This window comes from Hakea prostrata, chromosome 4 (assembly GCF_041222555.1).
Source record: "Hakea prostrata isolate BN-2017 chromosome 4, UWA_Hpros_2, whole genome shotgun sequence".
Taxonomy (NCBI): domain Eukaryota; kingdom Viridiplantae; phylum Streptophyta; class Magnoliopsida; order Proteales; family Proteaceae; genus Hakea; species Hakea prostrata.
Window position 1 is genome coordinate 18,496,092 of NC_142603.1, and position 19,820 is coordinate 18,515,911.

Sequence of the window (19,820 nt, forward strand, 5' to 3'; positions counted from 1 at the left end):
CTTGATATAAGTTTTCAGCAATAGCTTCCTGCACCTCAGGAGGGACTTGGCGGCACTTGGGTGTATCTACATAACCTCCAACCAAGTGTTGCTTGAACCTTCTTTTACCCATGGATGACTCTACCACAGTAGTTACACATTGTACTTTGTCTTCTTATGTCCATAGGACTATAGGAGTTCCATGCTGCCAAGCAATATCCACATCCGCCATTATCTAGTATTAGGAAGTAGGAGAAGAAAATGAAATAAAATATATAGTCAAATATCCTCCTAAGTAGAAGAAGAAAATGAAATAAAACATATAGTCAATCACCAAATACAAAGTCTTAAATATTTAAGCAAACAATCCCACTTATATTTAAATCTAAAGTCCGAATCCCAAATATAACAAAACATCCATATCCAAAATTCCCAATAAAAATCCATAATCCATATCCAAAATTCCCAATAGAAAAGTATAAATCAACTGGTTATAATCATCATCAAGCAAATTGGTAGTAAGTGGGAGATCTTCTTGAAGATGTTGCTCCGAAGAGGTACTTGTCCTAGACCTCAGACCATAATCATTTATAATATTCTCATCATCATTCAAATCTTCCACTTCTTCCATGTCTCCATCAGACTTAGAGTCATGTTCCTCAACTACCCTCTCCAAAGACTGACAACGTGAGTAGCATAAATTAACTCCAGTGGATGTTGATTCACTTAGTTGACCTCTCCTCAGTCTGTTCTGGCCCTTAAGTGATGCAAATGCCCCCAGAGCTCTACCAGTAGTGGTCCAGTAAGATCACCCTCCAAATGGACTAAATCATCAGGCTGACTGAGCATCCACTCACTGCTCCAATCAAGCACATCAAGGAGTAGGGGATCATAATTTCTATTATGTAATCACCTTTCATTGAACCTTTCTTGAAGACGGCCATTGTACTGAACAAAACCTAGATCATTCAACCGCTCATGTTCCAGCCTATTCCTCTTCTAGGTGTGAATCTGATTCCATAAGCAATTGAAGAGAATCCCAAGTCATTCTTCCAAAATTTAAACATAAAAGTATTTTAAATACTTAAATCATTTAATACTTACAAACTCCAATGTGCTCCAATTCCGTTCACAACCAGAGGAGGAACAACAAAGGCCGGGTATCGTCCATGCAATCCTTGTAAGCTCAAAAGCATTTCCTCCATGTGTATCCCACCAAGTAACTATAATATAAAAATATATATATAATAAAAAATAAAAAATTTTGATTTAATATAAAAACTAGAGTTACAAACAATATAAGTATAACTAAAAACAAAAAGCATACAAGTAAAAACTAACGAGACTCATAGTTGTACGTTGTCTGATAGACATACTTGAGGAGAAAGGACCTCTAGCTTGCTTGTATTCACTTTCCTGGTGCAATACCTTATCTTGTAGATTTACATTAAGCACTAGTCTTGCCACAACTTCATTGAAAGAAGTTAGAGCAAAATAATCAACTCACAATCATCCACAATGTTTAAATTGTAGAACTTCCAAAGATTCAAAAATTAGGTTGCACCATATAGAGGTCTCTCCATCTGACACTCCCATTGCCTATCAATTACTTGTATGACTTTTTTCCAAAGTCATTCTTTGCCTTCAAAATTGTCCTTTGTTCTTCTCTTAGCCTCTTGCATGGCTACAAACACTTTAGGCAATGCGAGTCTTTCATCAGCATCTACAATCCTCAATACAATCATAAAAGGTTGTGATGATCTAATGCAATCCTCTACACTATGCCAAAATGCCATAGCAAATGTTGTTTCAGACACAATTTCATTGAAAGAAGTCTTGGACAAATTGGATTTTGTCCACTCCTCATAAATGAATAAGTGCCTTAAGTCATCCTTGTGTTTCAATAAGCTTTGGAGTGTCAAGAATGAAATAGCAAATCTAGTCACTGCAACCCTCACAAGATCCTTGCCATTTGTCTTTTGTCTCAAGGCCTCCAACAATCTTGTGTGCCTATAAATGAAAGTGGTTATTCTCTTCGCCTGAATTATCGCCCTCTTATATTATTTCAAATTCCCAATGTCTTCTAGCATCAGATCAAAACATTGGGCTGCACAGGGAGTCCAATATAATGTAATTCTCTTCTCCATTAATAATGCCCATGCTGCTTTGTAATTTAAGGCATTATCAGTCACCACTTGAACGACATGCTCTTCCCCAAAGAATGTTCCCTTTGGACAATGCACAAGAAAGTTGATGAGGTGCCTCCCCTTTTTATCAGTCCACCCATCAAACATGAGTGTGCATCCATACATCTTCCAATACCTTTCATAACTTTTCCTCATATCCATCATTCTTTCTTTCACATTCTTCAATAAAGGCACCCTAACTTCATAGTAAGTTGGGGGCTTATTCCCGGAACCATATCGTGCAATAGACTCCACCATCACCTCAAAGCTTTTAGCTTTAATTGCATTGAATGGAATGCCACACTGATACACCGAATCAGCGATGTGGTTATCCACTCACTTCTTTTCTTCCAAGGATCTCATTATATTCAAGATTGTTGTTTGAGTAGTACCCTTTGCCCTATTGTCATCAACAACTTCTTCAAGGGTGCATCAAACGTGCATATTCATAGGACCCCTTACAGGTGCCTTAACGAGGGCACTTTTCAATCTATTTGATGCAGTCCCAAAGCTCGATTTCTTCGAGGACACCTCAGACAGAACACTAGGAAACGTCCCTCCTTCAATGGAGGCAGGAGTAGAATGTTCTTCTACAGTTACTTGTTGAACTTCATCATACTCATCATCTAAATCCGTAAAAACTACCCTCTTCTTATTTTTCAACAACACTGCATTCAGCTCTTGGGCAATTGCTAGAGTGGCCTTGGTGCACTTTGCAGCATCCCCATATCCACCCACTAGATGTTGTTTCAATCTTCTAATTCCTCCTTTAAGGTCTCTGTTGCACAAAGTGTACCTGACTGTATTCCTATAAGTCACATTTGGCCAATACCCATACTTCCACCCTGGGTCATTTGACTTGGTCTTTATCTTTGGGTCTTTGAAGGGATCATAACTTGCTTCACCCCCAATAGCAACGGGCATCAGATTATCCCTTGAGGCCATTGTAAATAACTAGTAATATCTGAAAATAAAAAACATGAAACATATACATATAACCAGCCAAAATTAAAAACAATAATAATGATGATGATGATGATACCACAAAGCCAATTAAGCATCTATGAAGCTTCTACGTTGAACTAATCAAATGTCATGTCATTAATCACAAAATTTCAAGAGTCACAAAGCTTCACGATTCGCACATGAGTCTCTTCTAATTCTTTCTCAAAATGAGGAAAGTAAGAGAATCTCAAAAGCAACTATCAAAGCATGAGGGTATTCAATAACAAGTCATACGAAGTTCCCACTGGCAGATCATATTAATTAAGTATTTCTAAAAAAGAGTTCAAAAAGAGAGAGAGAGAGAGAGGGTAAGAAGCAACTACCAAAGGCTCAAAGCATGAGGGCATTCAATAACAGGCCATACGAAGTCCCTAATGGCAGATTATATTGATTAAGCATTTCTAAAAAAAGAGTTGAAAAAAAAGGTCGAGAATCTTGGAAGCAACTACCAAAGACTCAGAGCATGAGGGTCTTAAATAACAGGCATATTTAGTCCCCAATGACAAATCATATTGATTAAGCATTTCTGAAAATAGAGTTTAAAAAAAAAAGGCCGAGAATCTTAGAAGCAACTAGCAAAGGCTTAGAGCATAAGGGTATTCAATAAGAGGTCATACGAAGCCCCTAATTAAGCATTTTTAATTTTTGGAGACATATAATAGAGTTAATAAATAAATAAATGGCTGGAGACATTACCGTCGCCTGAGAATATGGTGAACACACACCCAAAAAAATGGTCGAGAATCTCAAAAGCAACTATCAGAGGCTCAGAGCATAAGGGTATTCAATAAGAGGTCATGCGAAGTCCCTGATTACGCATTGTTTGTTTCTAGAAACAGATAACAAAGTTTGAAAAAAAAATTGCCCAAGACATATTGTCGCCTAAGAAGATGGTGAACAACACCCAAAAATTGCCGAAGTTCACTGCAAATCGATGATGGATTTTGTTAAGATTATTTGGCTTAACAAAATCACCAATTAACGAAAAGAAGAAGAAAAAAAAACACAAAGAATGAAGAAGAAAACAGCATCACTTACCTTTGCCTGAGATAACGCTATGCAAAGACGTTGGAATGTCGCAGGCGCTGCAACTAGAGTTACTTGACTACAGGTGCTGCAACTTGAGTAACAAGAGGTTTGTACCAAGTTTTTAAGGAAAGAAAAAAAGGAAAAAGAAGAAAGAAGTCACCGGAGAGAGTAGCAAAAGAAAGAAGTCAGCAATCGTTGCAAGTCTCAGTCGTTGTAAGTCATCGGTGGCTATCGAGTCTTGAGAGGAAGAGAGTAGCAAGAGTTTACGGCAATTTCAATGACTCGATTCTTTGGTCCTTACAGTTTAAGTCACTCAATTCTCTTTTCCCCTCTTTTATATTAATGTAACAATTTGATCCCATGTAGCATATTACAATGATGCATATTAGGTCCAATGAGTAGTTAATTCCCAATCGGAATCTAATTGTAAATGAATTATCAAAACTTTCGATTTGGCATCATTTATATTTGGATTTTAAATAGCTCATAACAAGGTCGCCTTGGGCTATATGGTGTCCAAGGCGCTTGAGGCAACACCTCAAACACTGAGCCGGACGCCATATAAGCTACTAATGAAGTGACGCTCGCCTTACGCCCTCCTAGTGCACCCAGACGCCTAGGCACACCTGACAACTATAACTTCAAGTGGGGGAAATACTAACTCCTCTTTTGGTTCCTAGTGGTTAGAGTCGAATACTAGAACTCCCCTTCTTTGGGGATAATCCTTGGCATAATGGCCCTTATCATGACAAATAGTAATATCCCCAGGAGTGGTGGTAGTGGGGAAACTTCTCCTAACATCAATCATGGGTGGTGGAGCATGGGGGTGGCAATGGCGGTGGGATGGGGACTATTGTATGCAGGAACTCTTTTGGCATCGTGACTAGGCTGTTTCTTTTGAGCCAACAAAGTTTCGGCCCTTAGGGTTTTGTCAAATAGGTCCCTCAAATCAATAATATCAATAACCTCCACGGCCAGTTGGATATTTGGCTTTAACGTCAACTTAAACCTAGTCATGGTTTGAAGCTTACTTTCTGAGTACCAGTCCTAGAAGCCAAGGAATTAAATTGTTGGATTTAATCTGAAATTGATAGATTACCTCGCTTTATGGTGTGGAATTGTTCTTGGAGCTCACTCAGTCTTCTAATGCTCTCAAAGGTACCTTTTTGTTAGCTCTCTCCTCAACCGGTTCCAAGTGCTGAGTTCCTTGCCTATGCAGTAGCACTCACGCTCCATGGTGTTCCACCAATCTCTTGCTACACCTATTAATTTTGCTCTGGCCAACCTTATCTTCCTATCCTCCAATAAATTGTACCACTCAAACTAATCGTCCAAGGCTGCTATCAGTTATAAAATACCCGAGGATCTAAGGATCCGTTGAACTCCTACAACTCAAGTTTTACTTTGTGATGGTGTGCTTCCCTTCTATGGTCATAGCCTCTAGTGAAGTATGATCTGATGTGTTCCTCAAGACTAGTTGGGACTGGGTTTTGTTGGTGCATGATGTCCCTTCAATATCATACCTCTCATAAACTAGGTTGTCATACCTAGACACTCTAGTATGACCATTCCTATCCCTTGATGCTCTAGGATGGCATGCTTCACCTTCAGCTTCATCTCTGTACCTCTGGGCTCCACTAGGCTCTTCTCGATGGGGTACATAGATATGTGAGGTTCAGTCTGGGAGCTGCTGGTGGTGGTAGAGTCTGTATAGGATCTCCATGTCTAACCTACTCCAGATTCGTCACCCTTGTGTTTAAGTCTTGGACATGGGTAGCAAATCACTGTAGCTGTGCCATCATCTCCATTTGATTTTTCTAGATGTTCTCAAGCTGTCTAACAATCATGGGTTCATCGATGGATAGGAATATCGTTGGTCCTTCTTCCTCTGGGTGCTGGTTCTTCTGGCTCTAATACCACTGATGTAACCCAGGGTTTGGGTTCGCCTTACAGGACCCTCTCTAATTAGAACCAGCTAAAATAATGGGATATCAATGAGGTTTTAGGGGTCCAATGGATGGTTTGGGTATACCATGGGATGACTAAAATTTATGGGTTACCCTTTGGGTTGGCTCGAGTGGGGGAAAAGGGTAATAGGTCAAGTATCTTTGATTATGGGAATATCCCAAGGTTACTATGGGATGACTTAGGGTTGATAGGAAAATGGAGGGAATATCCTAGGGTTAACACAATTGATATGGGTAGGGTTTTAACAAAAATCAAGGAAGGAAAAGTAAAGGGAATTAACAATTAGGAATGGGAAATATCTTGGATAACCTTGCGGCAAGGGGGAGGGGTGTTCTTGCTGAATTCCTGAAAGAATCCCAAGATTCTTTCAAGAATCTTGATTTTCTTCTTCTACTTTCTTCTCTTCTTTTCTTTTCTTTCTTCTTTCTTTTTCTTTCTTTTCAGTTCTGCCGCAAGACTTGCTTCATTCATTAATCTTCAACTGATTTTACAATGAAGTGCAGTGGTCATTTATAGCCTTACATAAGAGACTTGGACTTGGACTTGGACCAGGACTTGACAACCTACTACAAGTTAATCACAAAAAGGGAATATTTACTACTAAAACACTATTTACTTGCCAACTAACTAGGCCCACAAAAATTAAGTAAATAAAATAAACATTATCTAGAAGGAATCTTGTAATTAGATTCCAACCAGGGTTTCTACAAAACTAGGACTCTCAAATACCTAGCCTTTGACTCAACTAATAAAGGAAAAGAAAATAGATTTAGAATCCTCAAAAGACTAGGAATCTAATTAGACCAAGAACAACCCAAGGAGGGGCATGGAAATGACCAAAATACTCCTAGGGGCATTTGGCCAGCCCTTGCTGCCACATTCTCAAAGGGGCAGTTTGGGCCCAATTCGTGGGCCTTCTTTCAGTGGTTCTTGTGTGGTGGGGGAGTCTTCTTTTTTTGTTTTGGGGGGGGGGGGGGGCTGGGGCTAGTACATCAGGGAATGTTCAAATATTTGGTCCAGTAGTTAACCAGTTTGGTTCTCTTGTTGGACTATATAACGTAACTAGGTAAATTATAGTATCGAGGTTCATTATGGACCCGTTAAATATGCATAGGTAAGGTTTTAGCCATCCTTAGCCAGCATTCAATATTTGTAATCACCTATTCACCTCCAATTATGAATGAAATGGTAGTCAGACAAGCTAATATTCTCTCAACTATCTTCTCTCCTTGACTTCTTTTGCTAACAATGTAGGCCTCCATCAACTATTGACAAGCCAAATCATTCTTATATTAACCTCTTACTTATTCAATCAATGCAATCAGTTTACCCTACTCAATACTTGATAGAGACCACGCATACAATATCAATCAATCCAAATTACTTAGGGCCATGCAGGCATTTTCACTTTTAGCAATAATAGCTGAAATTTAAGGATGAAAAATATAAAATGGCATTTTGGGTTTCACCCAACTCTTACTTTCAGCAATTAAGAATATATTAATTGCACCCAAAAAAAATTAGTGAAGAAAGTCAGTTCTTGATAGGGAAAAACAAGAAGACACCCTTAACATAATCAGTTTCCTAATGAAGACACCTAGATTTTCTTTCCACTTAAAAATTTACTACAGTATAGGCCAACCTTGAAAATGAACTCCTTGATGATCCAAGGTGATTGGCTGTATTTATCTTTAGATTAAAGGTTTACTGTCATTATATTAAAAATAGGCAGATTGGAGTTCATAGAAAGATATCATAGGAAAACATATGATGGATAATACAAGTCAAGGAGTGTGATATAAACTTCAACTACCTCTTCTGTCCTTCCCGAAACAAGTTGGTAAATTGAAAGAAGATTACTGCATTCAGGTCTGTCAGGATTGCCAAATTCCAAGCTAGGGGACAGATGCAAAATAATAAGTTGAAAAAAATATGAGCATGACAAATATGATTGAAAGAAAACAAAATCATAACCTTTCGAAGCAACTACTAACCCAGGAAATGAATCAGTTTTGCAACGCTTTATCTTGTTTGCTATTACCTACAAACCCAGCAAGCAACAAGAAGCCCAGTTGGGGAATTAGAACAGAAACAGAGGACATGGTGGAGACTAACCATTGGAGAATTTGAACACAAAAGAGTAAGATGCAGAGGCCAACCATGTTAACAAAATTGAGACAATGCACTGGTAAAACAAGGATACATTCACAAATACAGGAAATCGGAGAGTTTCAGCATATATAAATGATAAATCCAAAACTACTCCAAAACCTAAGAGAAATAATGTAATTAAAAAATAGATACAGAAGGCAGCAGATAAAGTTCAGAGACCAAAACAAAATTGGAACAACCATTTCAATGACTTGGCAACCAACTTTCGATAATGTATTCTTGAAATAACTCTGATATCTTACATAGAAGAACCAGAAATGAAAGTGTGGTTTCTGGACAGGAACCTCTAAATAAATTACTTCCCTTTAGCATGTTTGTCTTTCATAGTTCTCTGATCTCTCAAGCTGGGAAGTCCAAAAGTGTGAAAAATAATTGAACAATATGAGGCAATTTTTTAAGTCTCCCCATTCACTTCATTGTTTCTGAGTTCTTGTTTTAGCTCTCTGTAACTTAGCATTTTATTATTATTTTTTAACCAACATCTTCAACAAACAACAACTTCTTCTCCAAGAAACTCCAGTGAATACAAAAAGATTAATATCTAAAACATGAAATTGCATGTCCAAGAGAGGCAACTGATCAATCATAAGCAGATTCCCTCTGTTGTTCTGGTCATCTACCCTAGAAGAACATAAGACGTAGTTCTATTAGTTTTAGCAACTATCCAACCCAGGCAGCAAGGAAGATTCCAATTCTTTTATAGCACACCTTTGTATAACCCAACATGCTTTAATGGAAGGGAGGCTACAAATTCCCTATAAAAGGAAAACAATATCGTTTTTCAGACAGAAAATGTGCATGGCAACTAGAGAAACTGAAAGAGCAAAATAGTTTCAGCCTTACCTATAAGCCATCTGTTAAAACTGAAAAGATGCTAGTGTTACTGTCAATATATGGGTTTAAGTGTGTTTCTTCTCCTTGTGGATGTTATGCGTATTAAACAAATAGTTTAGGCAATTATTTCCTCTATACTTTACTCAGTCCTAATTGTGGACCCAATCTTGTAATTTGCTATCATGACTAACATAAATCGAGTCCCCACCCCACGGTTTGAGCATTCCACATACTTATCGAACAGTAAGCAGTGTTCGCTCATCTTCTCTCAGCATCTCTTCTCCCCCCCCCAACTTCTCAGTTCTCTCTTCTCTTCTCTGTATATTGTGTCCTCGTACTGATCATATGCATGGACAGCTAGAAATTTATCATGATTGCTTCTGAAGTCATTCGAGGAATAATTTTTTCTGGAGATACCCTCATCTTGGCTGGGGTTTTTACTGATCTGGGCCATGCACATGGTATTTTATCTACATGCATTTGGCAGTTTCAGGTTTGTCACCTTATTGATTTTGTTCAATAATGTCAATTATCCCCCTGCTCTGGTAACTGGCAAGTCACAAACATCATTGTGAATATTATGGACTAGTTATGACTTATTCAGATTCTTTTATTATTAGACCATCAAAGACTAATACCAATTTTTATCAAATAAGCAAATAAATCAACCACAAGGCTGCTTTTCCAAAATCCCTGACTGTACCTTACATGCTCTGTTATCCTTATAAGTTTATTTTACTGGAAATGGTAAGTAATATGCTCAGGCCAACTTTCACTGTAGTATGTGAATACCCTATCGGCCTATCCACATCGGAATTTAAGGGAGGTGCTCAGGACAGCCTTCACTTTAAGAGATGTACTATTGTTAATACCCTGTGTACATAAATACTCTTTTGTGGGATGTAACAAACAATCTGAAAGCATCTGTCATCTGGCTTAAAACCAACTGCTGGAATAGCTAGAACCAACAAGATCTATATCCAACTTTGAGTAGCACCTGTAGTTAACCATGCATAAGAACGCAACTATGTGTAAGCACATCCAGAAAGAAAAACCAGGAAAAAAAAAACCAAAAAAAAAAAAAGGGAAAAGAAAAGAAAGAGCCAACCACCACAACAGAGGTTAAGGACTATGTAGTTCTTCTCACTATACAACACCTTACATGATTTCACATTTAATACTTCAGCTATTTTTTGCAGAAACCTTGAAAACCAAAGTTTGAGTTAATACATTAGATACCTCTACAGAAAACTTGAAAAACCCAAGCCTATGCACAGACCGGCAAAACGGCATCAGAAATTATCATTCTATTCATTCCCTAAATGTTCAGGTGATGTGAACCCGATTTTAGGGTTAGGGTTACTTGGATGAATTCCCTAAAATTAAGGGTTCGTCCAGAATCTTCCAACAAATAATTCTAAACTCCTATGGGAAGGTTTTGGTTCAAAATCTCTGGATAATTTATGAGGTGGTTTGGATGTTTGAGGATCTCTAAAGAATTTATGGGAGGATCCTAGAGAGATGTTAGGATTGATATGGGTTGGTATTGAGATGATTAGGGTTTTATCAAATCTCTACAAGATGGTTGTGGGATATCCATAATCACTCAAGGGTTGAAAGAGAGTAGTAGGAATCAATCATGGGAAGAAAAAAGTTTAATAAATTAGCTGAGTGGTTAGGGAAGGTTTTAGGGATGAGGGAAAAGGGTTGGATCAAAGTTGGGAGTTTTCTTGTATTTCTTGGATGGATCTTGGGCAAATATTTCAATTCTTTCTTCTCTTTCTTTCTTTCTTTTCTTTCTTTTTCTTTTCATTACTTTTCTTTTTCTTTTCTTTTCTTTTCTTTTCTTTTCTTTTCTTTCTTCCTTTTTTCTTTTTTCTGATCTGCCACAAGTCAGAAAAGGAGAGGGAGAGGGAGCCAAGAGAGAAAAGAGAGCAAATGGGGAATGGGGGAGCCGCAGGTTAGAGGAGGGTGGGGGAGGTGGGGAGGGGCTGAGGTGTGTCGCAGGGGGTAGCAGAAGGGGTCTAGGGTGCTGGCAGGGGTGGGGGAGAGGGGATTAGGAGCCGCAATGCAGGGAGTAGGTGTGCAAGAGAGAGAAAGGGAAAGGGAGGGGCTGTGATGGGGCTGGGGTTGCTGGTACTTGTTCTGCCAGAGATGGAGAAGGCTTGCTGATTTGTTGAAGAAAGGTTGCCGCAAATTGAATTCAAAACTTTTAAACCCGTCGTGTCCCTCCCAAGAAAACCAAGACCTGTTTCCCACAAGTTCTCTTCAATCTTCATTCAATGAAGGCTAACTCTTACAATGATTGACTGGCTTATTTATAGCTTTATATCAAGAAAAAAAAAGAATCTAACTCCAATTGGGAGAGACTATCTGCACTCAGCTAAGACTTAGAAACCAACTTGACTAGGGTTTCCTTCATAACTTAGGATACCCCTTACAATTAATAACCACATAAATTAAAAAGAACTCTTCTTGAAATAGAAGACCTCATTATCTATAAGAGTCCTACTTTAAAGAAAGACTCCTTAGGACTCAAGAACTCAACTACCAAAGCAAACTAAGACTTTTAAACAAAACTGGACTCTGAAAATTAAAACTAAAATTCTGAAATTAGATTCTGCAACTAAATTAGGGCTAAGATTGACCAAAATACCCCTTTTAAAGGGTTCAGCCAACCCTTGGTGTGACACCTTGGAGTATTCTTGGGCCTACTCCATGGTTTTGGCCAGCAGGTGGACCCTTGTTCACATCATTAAGCCAGCTGAACTTGTTTCCTGCCTCATCCTTCTGCTTTCTATTTACACCATCCAGTACTTCACGATGTCTTCTTATAACCAAAAAGAACCATTTTCTGTTTATTCATTAAAAGAACAATCACTGTATTCATATTATCTGAACAAAAGTCAACATAGTTGAGAACTTGAGAGAGGGAGACGGTGAGAATATGTTCCACAAGATGTTCAAGTAACAGTGATGTAGAAGTGTATAACCTGGCCTGGATCAATCCAGCTTCAAAGAGATCAACGGACCAGGTTGAATCAGCTCATTTGGTCCAACAAGAGGCCAAAACACTGTTCATGTGAACAGCACCAGGAACAGTGTCATTTGGCCTTAAAGAAATGCTATTGAAAGATCTTCTGAGGCCTAAGAATTGATCATGTGAGATCTTCTATGAAGACTGAAGACTAAGACCTTTTTAGAAGTTGTGAAATATGTTATTTCCTTAGTTTCAGGGTTCCTATTAATTAAAATCAGAATTAGAAAATTTCTATTTTTGTTGTTGCTGAGATTCTTAGCTAAAATAACTCAGTGAAGTAGTTTCTACTTTCTGGATTAGCAGTTCCTAATTTTCTTTAAGAGTCTGCTCTGTGCTTGAGTGATAAGAAAGGTGCGGACCTTGCTGTGAGAACTAAACACCGGGGACTGACGGAGCTTTTCTGTCAAGATCTAAACCCACCTATCCCTGTTCTCTCGTCTATTTGTTTCTATTTTGTTATGTCTAATTCACTGATTTGTGTGTGTAATTGGGGCTAAGTCATCTTTGATCTTAGCTTTACATTAAACAGATCCAACATTCTAGGTACTGGAGAAATTGACTAAACCTCCAATGGTATTCAACAATATCGAAAGCATCATGACAATTTTGTCATGCAAACCCAAGTAAACTAAACTTCATTGAGGCCAAGCTAACTGCAACCCTAAAGCAATATATCTTGATTTGGCATTGGTCAGGCAACAAATTCAAAACTGAAAGTTTAATCTTTCAAGAAGCAAGTCAGATTAACTCTTACAATGGTGCATGTGACGATAATAAAAAGAAACACAAAGTTTCCTTTTAGTTCATGTATAAAACAGCGAACAGTCAACGCATGCTCCTCAATTTAGAAATATTACTCAACTTGCACATGCAGAAGGAAGAAATTGAACCAACTCACATCCTTGGGGTCAAGAAGATTAATTCGGGACTGATCAGAAGGATCAGACTTTGACATCTGCAGAAACAAAGCAAAGGAAAAATTTTGGGTGTTTAGACACAGCTGAAAGAAAACTTAACACAAACTAATGAATTGCAGTTGAGGTACATCATGTCTGCAGCCTCATCATGTCTGCAGCATTACAACAGCAACACCCAAACCAAGAATTGGATCCAAATCTGGTTTTGGTCCAGTAGGATATTATTCGGGGTGGTTATCTTATAATCATTATTTTACATTTGGAAAACAGAGTATGTAGAAGATCGATCTTTCGTTTAGATCTTGCTTTCCCAGTTGAGTTTTATATTTGTTTTAGAAAATAGTTACAAATTTTATGTCCAAGTACGTATGTAATCAATCGAAATATTTCAAGTTAGAAGAAATCGAGTTTGGTTTGAATGGATCCATGTGACCTAATAGCAGCATGTTGACTGTTGATCATCTTCCCTATTCTCTTCCAATTTCTTCTTGAACCTCTTCTGATCCTGGCACAAATCCTCCTTTTTCTTTTATTACTCCTTTCGTTCTTCGTTTCTCTTCTTCCCTAACTCTTTCCTTCTTTCCTTTTTTTTTCTTTTTTTCCCTTTTTTTTTTTTGGGCCAGCAGTATCTGTTTTCGGTAGTGACTGCAGTCCACATCAACTGAGCTGAAAGTTGAAACTCCTTGCAATACTTATGGTATTGAAATTTCATGGGCAGGTATCTATCACGAACCAATTCAACAGTTCATTTTGGGGCCTAATAGATGTCCTTGTTGCAAAATCCAGCACAAAATTAAGGTCTGGTTCACTGGTTTTCACAAGATGCAGTTGCAGAAAAATTAAAATCAATTATTTACCTGGAACCTCTCACTGGTTCCTTGTAAGAGCACCAGCTGTAGGGCAGTTGTGTCTGGAATACCACATCATTCAGAGTGTAGATGAAAAGCTGCAGCAATGACCATCACATCTTTTATACCACCCTTTTATTCCATTCTGTGGTTTAAAAGAATCTTTTCACACTACTATCCCTATTATGATTAAGAGCGCAGTAGTAACTTCTCATGTAACAATCCTCATTCAGATCCAAACTTGATTTATAGTTGCAGAATTCCCCTTTTCACTTAAAATTAATTCATGATTCAGTCCCCTATTTTGTCATGTTACTTTTTAGGGCATGACTTGGCTCAAGAATTATAGAATTGCCACTACTTGCAAATTTTAAACCCTTGAGCATCTAGGTGGTCCCATAGTGATCCCAAAGCATGGTGTTTTTACTCGGGAATTTTTCATCGCTTAATCTGTTGTGTGAGATTTTATCTAATTGAATAAAAACGTAGTTACTCTCTGAACCAAAAATTATTATAAAAATGAAAATAAGACAAAGGAGAACAAGTTGCAGAGTTCCTCCAAATCATATTTAAGCAGTGTAGAAGTGGAATTGTAACTTGTAAGAGACCAATGTATATCTTATTAGTCACTGCCAAAATAAAATAAAGGAAGAAGGGGATGGGAAACCATAAAATAGAAAAGCAAGAGGGAAAACCCCAGGGGGGTGGGGGGTAAATATGGAAAGGAAAAAACAGAGGTGGAAAAGAAACAAATGAACTTCCTAGGCAGATTTCAGGCAGGTAGGCAGGGCAAGAGCATGAGCAGAAGATTAAGTGAGACTGTTGGATACAGAAGTAAGCAATGGATAAGATGAGACTACATGGGTATCATGATGAGGTTTGTATCTATGACTTGATCCAACTGCTGGAAAAGGAGGTTTTCATGTATTAGTGAGTGGGGAAAAGGAAACAACTTACCTTGAACATTTGGATTGCTATGATGGCCTGTTCAAAGAAACAAGGAAGGAAGATGACATAGGATAAAATTGCAGACTCAGTTTTTTTTTTTTTTTTTTTTTTTTTTGGATGAATAAATAAATATATCAAACGAAAGGAAAAGGAGAACAAGGCCTTTAAGCAGAAGACCTAAAAGGAGAACTAAGACCCCAAAAGACAACAATAAACCTGTTCCTTGGGGTATCATCAACAGGGGGTGGGGAATAGCTAACAGTCTAGAAGAAACATCAAAATAGATGGTATTCCAAATCCTGTCTATAAAGCGGGATTTGGATGTCCGTCTCTGAAGATTACACTCCCACCTTAGGTGATGGATCAAGGCACAATACACTAGCTTTCCAATCCGATCGCAAATGGAGAACCTGAAAAGTTTCTCAAAATCCAAGACCAATCTCGAAAAAACCCATAGGATCGCCTCGAGCGAAGCCAAATGAAAGCTAGGGCTTTTCCCCAGATAGATCTGGAGAAGGGGCAAGAAAAGAAAAGGTGCTCAATGTTCTCCAAACCGTTCCAACGTAGGATGCAATTGGGGTTAATAGGGATGTGGCGGTCAACAAGGAAGGATTGGGTGGGGAGGGCGAGGTTGAGGGCTCTCCAAAGGGTAAGGGAGTGACATGGAATGTAGCCTTTAAACCAAACCAATGGGGGCCAAGGGGCTTAGGATTATGGGGTCTGAGCATGGTGGGAGATCTCACGAGATATCTCGTTTTTTCAACTTGGCGAGACGAGATGGAGGGCGAGAGCAGCGAGTTGGGATATCTTGCTCGAGATCTCGCCATATCTCGCCATATCTCGCCATATCTCGCCATATCTCGCCATATCTCGCTATATCTCATCATATCTCGCCATATCTCACCCTAGATCTCGCTGGAACTCTCAATTTTCACCTTTTTTTGTGGATTCTGGCTGAATTTTCATTGCAACTACTCTTAGCACATCTACAACAAGGAAGATCAATCATTCTTTACTTGTCTTATGAATTTATGATGTAATGACTTATATAGAACTTCTAATGGTTGTATAATTATTTTATGGGTAATTTTCATCTGGACCCCCTGAGTTTTGGCCCATGTCATTTTTAGTCCAAATAAATTGACACTTTGCATCTGCCTCCCTTGAGGTATCCAATAACATCAATTAAGGACAAGTTGTAATTTTTATGACTAAAATACCCTTATATTTTATCTACCGTGATTTACATCATGTCTTCACAATTAAATCTAATGGTGGAAATCAAAAGATTTGGGGTATTTGCATCGATCTCAACTTCTGTTATGATAAAGCCAGATTTCCATAAGTCCATTTTCATCATCGATCTTCAAGTCGTCTCTTCTTCTTCTTTCTTCCTCCTCTTCTCCTCTATCTCTTATTTTTTATATACAAGTCTCCACGCTTTGTTGATCTATTCTTCCATCATTCACAAGTAGACTCAGAAGCTTCAAATACTCTGTAATGGGAAGATTAAAATACTCTGTATGGCTCTTTCAGACTTTCCTCCCAAAATACCCTTCTTTTGCAACTAAACTTTGATATCCATAAGGGAAGGGATCGCCATCAACCCTTTTACCTTTCCCACACCATTTCTTGCGTACACAAATTAAACCCAACCTATGCTTCTCGGTTGCTCCGATCTCTGCCTCTGTTTCAGACACACCTCTGACTGCCGCCTCTTCTCTGCCGCCGACTCTTGCTCTTCCGATTCGCAAAATCCCAGTAGATAATGGACTTCCACTCGTCGATCCCCTAAAGGATCGATTGGATTATAAACGGAAGAAAAATAATAAGAGACAGAGGAGAAGAGGAGGAGGAAGATGAGACAATAGTTTTTTTGTTTTTTTTTTGGCTAAGAGACAGAGGAGAAGAGGAAGAAGAAGAAGAGACGATATTTTTTTTTTTTTTTTTTTTTTTTTTTGCCAAAACAAAATAAAGAAGACAGCGTTATTTCTTACTTCACCTGCAACTACTGAATAAGAAACCCAACGGTAACTCTTTGCCTCCTCTTTCTAAACTTTGCTACTCGAATTCATTTAAGATTTGGAAGAAAAATAATAAGAGACAGAGGAGAAGAGGAGGAAGAAGAAGATGAGACGATAGTTTTTTTTTTTTGGTTTGGCTAAGAGACAAAGGAGAAGAGGAAGAAGAAGAAGAGACGATTTTTTTTTGCCAAAACAAAATAAAGAAGACAGCCTTATTTCGTAGGATGAGAAGGCTTGAAGATTGTGACCATTGAAGAGGAAGAATTTGCACAGTATGAATTAATGATGAAGACGGAGTTATCAAAATCTGATTTTTTTTTTTTTTTTTTTATTGTGAAGATATGATGTAAATTATAATAGATATAAAGGGTATTTTGGTCATAAAAATTATAATTTGTCCTTAATTGATCTTATTGTATACTTCAGGGGAGGCAGATGCAAAGTGTCAAAGTACTTGGACTAAAAATGACATGGACCAAACCTCAGGGGGTCCAGATGAAAATTACCCTTATTTTATTCTTGAAAATTGAGATTTTGATACTCATATAGATGGAATTTTGATAACATTTAAGTTAGTTGATGCATTTGATATACTTGCTTTTCATTTATATGCCTTAAAGGTTCTATATAACATGTTGTATAACATTGCATTCCCTAATCCTACTACATTTCGGTTTCACACTATGGGTAGATTTAGAAATCATACATAGGGTTGTTTATAACAAATTCATGGCCACCAACGTGTTCAAAATGCCTTAAATAAGCTAAATACCAAGTTTCAACTCAATTGGGACCCTAAAACCCACCGAGATGGGCCACCAAGTTGACGCCAAAAAGTTGTATATCTCGACCGAGATCTCACCGAGATGGTCAAGATCTCTCTTTTTCAAGGTGGCGAGATCTCTCTCGAGAGTGAGATCTTCTACCATGGGTCTGAGGAGGTTTCAGGTAGATGAGGTGGAGAAGGTTTTGGAGGGGGAAGGGAGCCAAACAGGGAGGTCTCTAGTGGAGTTAAGAGGGGGGAGAGATTCCCAAACCTATGTGAGAATGGGGAGGGGGATAGGGATCTAGGACCCATCAGAGATGAAGATAGACAAGGGGCGGTTTTGGGGATACGGATGCCATAGGTAGTGCGGGGACCAAAGAGGTTATAGCGAATGCCCAACGGATGCCACAGATCAAGCCAGAAGGAGGTGGTGGAGCTAGAGGAGATGGAAGTAAAGATAGCAAGAGATGGCGCGGGGGGCATCAAAAGAATTTTCCTCCACGCCAAAGAAGGGTTGGAGGGCATAGGAACAGTCTAGAGGGAATCAGACCGGAGATGGTAAGAATAAACCCAGCTAACCCAAATGGAATCATGCTTTGCAGCAATTTTCCAAATATGTTTGAGGAGGCAAGCTACGTTAACATCAGTGATCCGGCGGATTCCCAGGCCACCTTCAGAGGTAGGGCAGAACGATCAAAGCCGTGGACAATCTCTGCACAAAGGAGAAGATGTGGCACATCATTCCTCCTGCTCAAGCAAAGAAGGTTTGAAGATGTATTTAAGAGAGGGGACACAATTAACCATAAAGATTTTTTATGTGATCAGTTAAGTCCATTCAACATTCTACATCAACTAGGAAAACATGAACAGAAACCAATAGACAAATAAGGAACAGAAACCAAACAAATGAATAATGAAAATCTAGTTACCTTAGAAAGACCATCAGTGAGTGACATTACCCGGGCACCTGATGGTGGGATAAGAGGTTCAGGAACCTATAACAATGAATAGATAAGTTAAGGGTCTTAACTTTCATTATATTTCACAAGGTTGAAAGGGTTTTCTTTCTTCTCTTTTCTTTTTTCTTTTTTTTGGCGTGGGTGGGTGTGTGTGTGTAGAGGAAGGAAGTCTATAAAGAGGCATCAGCGAATAGAGACAACCTTAAAAATTGCGGAACTCCGTCTGTCACAAAAACAATGTAGGCAATCAAATCACAGTGTAGAGAAACAGAAGCAAAGATGATCAGACCTGCAGAGAGGGTATCATCCAAATCCAAATGTTGGGGAAATTCTATTCTTAGTTTCTTACCCTCCCATTTTCTTCCACTTCCTTCCATACATATAGTTAACCCGCTCAGCCAGCTCACGTGTTAACTCCAAATGCTGTTTCTGATCCTCCCCAACTGGAACCAAATCAGACTGCAGCATCATGCCAGATAAATGTAAGAAAGTATCTTGAAGACCATCATGAGCATTTAATAAAGCCAGGGAAGAATAAATTCAGATTCTTCATGTTCCAGAAATAAAAACCAAACATGAAATAACACAGCTACATGGCCATAAGTAGAAGGCCCAAGATATCAGTCCATTATTTTTGCATATTAATTTTACTTTTCCCAGAAAGAACGAAAAACAAAATGGAGGATCCAACCATCAGCTCAGACTATGGATTGTCTACGTGCATCATGTAAATCTAAGGTACAGGAACAAAAGATTACCTTATACAAGAGAATATCAGAAGCCATCAAAACAGGATAAGTCAGAAGTGCAACCCCAACTTGTTCATCGCCCTACCACAGAGAGAGAGAGAGAGAGAGAGAGAGAGAGAGAGAGAGAGAGAGAGAGGCCTCATCGTTAATATTTGCTGACCAATCAATAAAATCAAATATCATTCGGACAAACATTTAAGAACATGCATTAAAAAATTGACCATATATCCAGAAGCAGGTATTCATGCTCATCAAACAGGTGAAAGTTACAAATGCTGCATAAAATTTGTGAGAGACAAGAATATGAGTAACTGGAAGATGGTATTACAACAAAGTCTTCTTTGGAGCCCCAGACAAAGTAGATTGTTGCTTGGTATATTTTGGTGTATCTGGATA

General features: G+C 38.5%; 1 protein-coding gene across 3 annotated transcripts in view; it reads right to left on the minus strand.

Annotated features, from left to right (window-relative positions):
* Positions 1 to 19,820, minus strand: part of OVA4 (Nucleotidylyl transferase superfamily protein) — a 43,235-nt gene that overhangs the window by 13,842 nt on the left and 9,573 nt on the right. For all 3 annotated transcript variants that reach the window (XR_016172912.1, XM_089152598.1, XM_089152599.1), the window contains exons 7-13: positions 19,434 to 19,505; positions 19,025 to 19,134; positions 18,877 to 18,898; positions 18,646 to 18,711; positions 13,112 to 13,168; positions 8,162 to 8,208; positions 7,981 to 8,062 (exon numbers count right to left, since the gene is read on the minus strand). Coding sequence is in view for 2 of the 3 variants with exons in the window: in XM_089152598.1 (XP_089008724.1) it covers positions 7,981 to 8,062; positions 8,162 to 8,208; positions 13,112 to 13,168; positions 18,646 to 18,711; positions 18,877 to 18,898; positions 19,025 to 19,134; positions 19,434 to 19,505 (456 nt within the window). In the remaining variant the exon portion in view is untranslated. The remainder of the gene's footprint in view (positions 1 to 7,980; positions 8,063 to 8,161; positions 8,209 to 13,111; positions 13,169 to 18,645; positions 18,712 to 18,876; positions 18,899 to 19,024; positions 19,135 to 19,433; positions 19,506 to 19,820) is intronic.